Genomic DNA, 7178 nt, shown 5'->3' on the forward strand with positions numbered 1-7178 from the left:
GGCACCGGGATGGCACTGCAGCAAGGTGGGGGGTGGGAGCACAGTGAGCTGACCCTGTCCCTGCCACCCACGCTCACCCCCCGAAACCAGAGGTGGGGAAGGGTCCCTGAGCAGCTGCCTGGCTGAGCATATCCATCCCAAGGGCTGAGCCCGGGATGAGAGCAGCCCTGCCTTGCCTCCAGCCCTGCCTGTACACGATTTCTCCTGCTCATCATAACGCTCGTCCGCTCGGGAAAACCACAAAGCAACCCAACCCAGGCAGTTAATGACAAGGGAGGATGCAGTGGCCACGGTCAGGAGACAAAAACACTGGGAAGAGTGACCAGAAGCATCTTTAAACAGAAAATCTGTGGCTGGTGGGAGGTGCAGGGAGGTCTGGGTGTCCTGTGTCACCTCCTGCCTCCTCAGGGCAGGGAGTGAGGAGGGCACAGCCCCTTTGCTGGCCTGGGTGCCCCATGGACCCCTACATCTGGGTTTGCACACAAAGGTGGTGTACTGGGAGCACTAGGGGGGAGCTGGTCCCTGTCCCCCTGGAATTGTCCTTTAATATTTAGTGGTGGCAGAAGTGTCCCTCCCAGGCAGCGGGGCTCCCTGTGGGGTCACAGGAAAGGGGTGATCAGATTGGCAGAGCTCACTCTCTGCAACAGCAAAAATGCATGTATGGGGGGATGGCAAGAGGAGTCAAAAATGTTCCAGGGGGCCCACACGGGACAGGGACACATCCCGAGGAGCTGCAGTGGCATCACCCTCACCCAGCACTTCCTGGGCCTCCCTCAGCCCTGGGCCTCCTGGGCTCACCACGAGGTGTGTGGTCATGGTGCCCAGCAAGCCCATAGGATCCTTCCTACACACCTGGAAAACAGCAAAGACTGACTAATCCTCCCCAAAATCAGCCTTTGTCGTGGTGATTTGTGTTTGTGTTTGGCCAATGCAATATTGAACAGATGCCTGGAGGGACTCTGGTACTTAAAAAACAACACACAGGAGGTAAACAGGGAGATTTATTATTTTACTTTTGTGGTTTTGAGATAGTTTATGACACCAGGCTAATAACTCACAAACCAAAATCTTCATTGATCAGGGGAAACGTGACGTTATCCTCCCTCAGCACCAGGAGAGGCTGCTCCCCCACAGCCACCCCCTGCCTGCTGGGGTGGGTCCATCCTGGCACAGCCCAGGGGTGCACCCAGCAGCATGGCTGTGTCCCAAGCCCTGTGTCCCACAGCAGGGAGGGAAGCAAATCCCCAGTGTCCAGGGCAGCCTCTCAGGACCCCCTTGGTGCTCTGGACTTCATATTACTTGTGCCGAGACCAACAACAGGAGTGTCCCCCACCACACTGTCCCCTCACAGCATCCCTCCCTCCTGTCTCCTTCTCTCTCCTAATTGCAAAAGTGGGTCCACAGGTCCTGGTCCTCCCCTGTTATTGACAGCTAATTAATTGCCACTTGTCACATTTCCCCAAGGAAATGTCTGCCCCCAGCAATTGATCTCTGCTGCTGCTGGGTTTTGGGAGCCTTGAAGGCATCTCCATCCCACAGGGGTTAGCAGAACCCATTGCTTCAAGGAACCAACCTGGCATTTCCCAAAAAGTGTGTCCCCGTGGCATGGCAGGCTGTTGGGGGGGCTGTGCTGGTGGGTGATGCTGGAGAGCAGCACAACAGCCAGAGCCTGGGAAGGAGAGGAACCCAGAGGTGAGCACCCTGGGCCGCTCTCCTGCTGTCTCACCCCAGCATATTTCTGTGATATCTACTGTAAATCTGCTTCATTTGAAATTCATGGTTAATGACTGAGGTGCTCTCATCCAGGAAACTCCGCGAGGTTCCGGCTTTTAAGGGAAAAGATGTAACCAGGCAGGAGTTGACAAGCACTGTGAAGAGCTGCCCTGCTCTCCAGGCACTTAAGAAATGTCCAAAAGGAACATCAGCCCTCCCTGGGAAGGCTGGGATTTATCAGCCCTGAGGTCTGCAAATCCTAAATCATCCCAGCCCAGCATCCCAAACTGAGTTATGATCCCAAACTGATGGGCTGTAACATGGACAGGGAAGGCTTGGGCAAAGCTCACCCAGAACTGGCACTGGGGACACCCAGTGGGACCCTCCACATGGTCCTGGGGGAACATGGGATGGATTTTCCACTTTGCCCACCCACTCCCTGCTAGCATTAAAGGCAAACCCTCACCATCATTTGAACTATATGATCAGGGGCTTAATTCAATCCAACCAGGCTCATTGTTTGAGGGCTGAGCATTTAGCTGAAACCCTAAGCCTGCCCTGCAGTAATTTGGCTGGGGAGGAATTGATTTTGACCATCAGCACTTTCTCATTTTCAATAGAGTACGAACATAACCAGGTTAATTTCTGTTAAGCACATTACCCAGGTACTTTTTGCTCTCCAGCCCAATGATTATGTGTCTGATCTGAAAGATTATAATTGCAACCCAACAGGACACAAGCAGTAAGTCTGTGATTGAAAGGAACCGGACTGAAAGCAAACCAGCTTCTCTTCTACCTAAAACCCAGCAATATTAGCACCCCTCCTCTCTCCAGATCTCTTCATGGCTACTGACTACATGCCATAAAGCAGTGTATTGGATGTGTTCCAATAAGTGAATATACTCTAATTAATCTTAACCTCCAGTAGACTAGTATGTCACCCATCTCACTGGATTAGTGCAAGTTTGATTTGGTCCTATGCAAGTTTTAGGTTTGGTTTTCCTCTTCTTTACCCAGACCTGTGCCTCAACTCACAAAGGACTCCAGTGTGGTCACTCCCAGTCCCCTGCCAGTCCCAAAGCCACCCTGGATGCTGCTGCCTCTTTTCCTGCCCCTAATTTTCACCTCAGTGACAAAGGAGATTTGGCCACGGGTCTGAGATTCCCAACAGCTGGCAGGGCACCGGGATGGCACTGCAGCAAGGTGGGGGGTGGGAGCACAGTGAGCTGACCCTGTCCCTGCCACCCACGCTCACCCCCCGAAACCAGAGGTGGGGAAGGGTCCCTGAGCAGCTGCCTGGCTGAGCATATCCATCCCAAGGGCTGAGCCCGGGATGAGAGCAGCCCTGCCTTGCCTCCAGCCCTGCCTGTACACGATTTCTCCTGCTCAAAGAGCTTGGGGAGAAGGGATGGGGAGAAGAGCTTGGGGAGAAGAGCTTGGGGAGAAGGGATGGGGAGAAGAGCTTGGGGAGAAGGGATGGGGAGAAGAGCTTGGGGAGAAGAGCTTGGGGAGAAGGGCTTGGGGAGAAGGGCTTGGGGAGAAGGGCTTGGGGAGAAGAGTTTGGGGAGAAGGGCTTGGGGAGAAGAGCTGGGGTGAAGGGCTTGGGGAGAAGAGCTTGGGGAGAAGGGCTTGGGGGGAAGGGCTTGGGGAGAAGGGCTTGGGGAGAAGAGCTTGGGGAGAAGGGATGGGGAGAAGAGCTTGGGGAGAAGAGCTTGGGGAGAAGGGCTTGGGGGGAAGGGCTTGGGGAGAAGGGCTTGGGGAAAAGAGCTTGGAGAGAAGGGCTTGGAGAGAAGGGCTTGGAGAGAAGGGCTTGGAGAGAAGGGCTTGGAGAGAAGGGCTTGGAGAGAAGGGCTTGGAGAGAAGGGCTTGGAGAGAAGGGCTTGGAGAGAAGGGCTTGGAGAGAAGGGCTTGGAGAGAAGGGCTTGGAGAGAAGGGCTTGGAGAGAAGGGCTTGGAGAGAAGGGCTTGGGGAGAAGGGCTTGGAGAGAAGAGCTTGGAGAGAAGGGCTTGGAGAGAAGGGCTTGGGGAGAAGAGCCAACCTTGCGGAGAAGAGCCAACGTTGTGAGAAGGGCTGGCCCTGGGGAGAAGGGCTGTCCTCAGTCCCAGCAGAGCATCACACCTTCCACCCGCTCCCACAGAACCCACTCCCAGCACCAGGACCCACCGGGCTGTGGGTTCTGACCCATGGCCAGTTGTGGCATTGCAGGTCTGGGTGGTGGCACTGAACACGAGCTGTGGCACTGCTCACCCAAACCACAGCACTGCACGTGCAGCCCGAGGTCATTGCACACCCAAACCTCAGCATTGCACCCCCAAGCCATACCACTGCACACCCAAAACGTGGTGTTGCACACCCAAACCATGGCACTGCACGTTTAAACCAGCTCATTGCACACCCAAAACGTGGTGTTGCACACCCAAACCATGGCACTGTACGTTCAAACCATCTCATTGCACACCCAAAACATGGTATTGCACACCCAAACCATGGCACTGCATGTTCAAACCAGCTCATTGCACACCCAAAACGTGGTATTGCACACCCAAACCATGGCACTTCATGTTCAAACCAGCTCATTGCACACCCAAAACATGGTATTGCACACCCAAACCATGGCACTGCATGTTCAAACCAACTCATTGCACACCCAAACCGTGGCACTGCATGTTCAAACCAGCTCATTACACACCCAAAACATGGCACTGCATGTTCAAACCATCTCACTGCACACCCAGGCTCTGGTGCCACACAGGGCCATGGCTGGTGTCCTGCAGAGCGTGCTGTGGCCTCTGTCACGCTGGAGCCACAACTATTTTTCTGAGAAACAACCCAAACCCCTCCCTTCCCTGCTGCCCTGATCTGAGCAGCCCGAGGAGCTTTGCACTGCGGGGACACCCTGGTGCCTTCCTGGGGACCCTTGGCCAAGCACCCTGCAGCCCCCTGATAAAAACACCCCGTTTGCTGCGGTGGATGGGAGATAACTGATGCTGTTCCCCCCCACCCCCACCCCTTGACCAGGATCTTCCCCTTTGAAAAAGATAAATATAACCAAGATGAGTCAGTTCCTCCGAGCTCCCAACCCCTGTACAATATGTAACTGGAATTTTTCATTTCAGCACTGCAGGGGAGGCATAACTTGAGAAGACAATGGAGTCAGCTACGACCCAAAAAAGCAGTGCCAATTCTGTGTGCATGAGAAATAAAAACATCTTTAAATCTAAAAATAAATTAACTGTAAGTGACAGCAAGAGCAGATCTGCGTGTACTCACTGTCAGTCCCTGCTCCTTGGCGCCAGGTTTGGGTGAATTCCCTGCTCTTTCAGGCCAGGTTGGGATTTGCAGCAGTGCCACTGAGGCACCTGCACCAGGCTCCCTGAGTTGGCATCAGACCCAGAAGCAAATCCACAGAAGCCAGGGAAACCTCTCAGGTTTGTTTTCTAACTGCATTACAGCAGTGAGAAGGGAAAAGAGGCTCCACCGACTGAGCTGAGGGCCTGGCTGGGCCAAGGTGCTGCACAAACCCATCCAAACCATCCAGCTTCCCGTGATTCAATCAAAGGGTGGTGAGTACCAAGGGCTGATGGCCCCACTTGGCAGCTGGGCTGTGGCCACCCCACCGAGCTGAGCAGGTATCTGGGGCAGCCCCTGCCCAGAGCCCAACTTCCTCCCCTGCTGCTCACCCTCTGCTTGAGTGTGGGAGACACCAGAGCAACCCAGTGCTCAGGTGTCACAGGAGATTGTTTGTGAAAATAAAGAAAATAAAGGTTTGGTCAAGAGGCAGGATCTGCAGGGGGGCACAGCTGATGCAGTGTTTCATGCACTCGAGAGCCAGGCCAACATCCCTCCCTGCTCCCAAACCTCTCTAATCCCAAGTGTGGTGACCAGATCCCACACAAGAGGGACATGGACACAGCCCCTGGAGCAATGCACTATCTCAGGGCCCAGGAGCAGGGCTGGATCCTGCTGCTCTTCTTTACAAACACCAAGGCTTGCAGGGACATGGCCAGGGTGGTTGCTGCAGTGGCAGCAGGATGTCTCTCAGCTTCCCTTGCTCCTCTCATGCCCTGATCACCCTCACTAAAAACTTTCCATGGAGCCCCATGGAGCTGCAAAGGGTCAGAGCCAGCAAGGACAGGACTTAAGGGACAAGAGACAGAGGAGCTGGCAGCTCCAGGTGGAGCAGAGAGACACTGGTAAAGCCCTGGCCCAAGCATGTAACCCAAATTTTGAAAGTGCAGCCCAATTTACTGTGCAATGACATCAACAACTTCACTGGCTGATTCTTTCAGAAGTCTCCCCTGGTCCTTGTCCCCAGTGTGGTGGCAGCTCTGTGTGTGTGTGTGTGTAAATTGGACAACTCCCAGCCAAGCCAGAGGAACATGGATAAGGCAGGTGAGGGGAAACACCCCCAAACCAAACCACTTCAGGACAATCCTCTCCTTTTTCTTAAGATACCATCAACTGGGCTATGTAAAAGCTTCTGCCTCCCATTCTTCACCCCAGTCTGCTCAGTTTTACAGCACTGGCTTCAGTAGGTTTGGTTTCTTTTTTTGCCTCTGACGACTCCTTGCTGGGTAACACTGTATTTGATATTTTTAATCACTCAGCATGCATCAGAGTTTGGCAGGGGAAGAAAGTGAAGTTAAAAGAGAACAGAGATAGTTTGTGTTTGCCAGGGCTGCCTGCCATCCCCACAACCTTCATCACTTGGGCTGCGTTTCCCTCTGCTGGAAAGTCACGAGCTGCAGCTGACAAGGTCAATTTAAAAGCCATTGTCAGCCAGCAGTGACTAACCTGCTGGGCTCTGGATCATTTCTTCAAAGAAAACACAAGTCCTGAACCCTTTTACCTTTACTGTGTAAATATAAAGATGTGACACACAGATGCATTGGTATGTACATATGGATATTACTGATAAAGACTTATAACAGATGCACACTTGGCTTGGTAAGGGTGGAAGATCCTGGCCATAACAGCAATGTTATGCCAAATTTTAATTCAGACAGAGGGATGTGGTTCCTGGGTTTCTCATCCCCCACCAGGGTCTCCCCTGGGTCTTACCAGTGCCTCCCAGTGAGCCCAGGCACAGCAGAGCACATCAGCTTCGTGTGCTGCTTCCTCACTTGCACTATAAAGTTTGCATCACCCCATCGATTCCTTGGGAGAAATAAGAAAAGGCTGGTTAATGGTGTTTGCTCAACCAGGGAGTCTCTCAAGCCCACGACAGGCTGCCTGGCCAGGCCTGAAGGGCCTGGAACAGAGGGCTCCTCTAAAGATTGCCTTCCAGAGGGCTCCGAGGGGCTTCAATTCTGCCTCCAGAGATAAAACGAGAGTCACCGCGTCTCATCTGCTGCTCCTCGGCACATGGATTAGGCCCAGGAAGCCCTGAGGAGAAGCGGCCACCCCACGGGACCCCCACGGAGGCCGCTGCGGCAAACCCAGCTACCCGATAATGGCGGTGGGCA

The 7178-nt window shown here is 53.7% G+C and overlaps 1 protein-coding gene across 1 annotated transcript in view; it reads left to right on the top strand.

Moving 5' to 3' along the window:
• Positions 1 to 7165: 7165 nt before the first annotated feature.
• Positions 7166 to 7178, top strand: part of SYF2 (SYF2 pre-mRNA-splicing factor) — a 2681-nt gene continuing 2668 nt past the window's right edge. Inside the window, exon 1 of the mRNA XM_010000638.1 lies at positions 7166 to 7171. Within this exon, the coding sequence (XP_009998940.1) occupies positions 7166 to 7171 (6 nt within the window). The remainder of the gene's footprint in view (positions 7172 to 7178) is intronic.

This window comes from Chaetura pelagica, unplaced genomic scaffold (assembly GCF_000747805.2).
Source record: "Chaetura pelagica isolate M959 unplaced genomic scaffold, ChaPel_1.0 scaffold676, whole genome shotgun sequence".
NCBI classification, from domain to species: Eukaryota; Metazoa; Chordata; class Aves; order Apodiformes; family Apodidae; genus Chaetura; species Chaetura pelagica.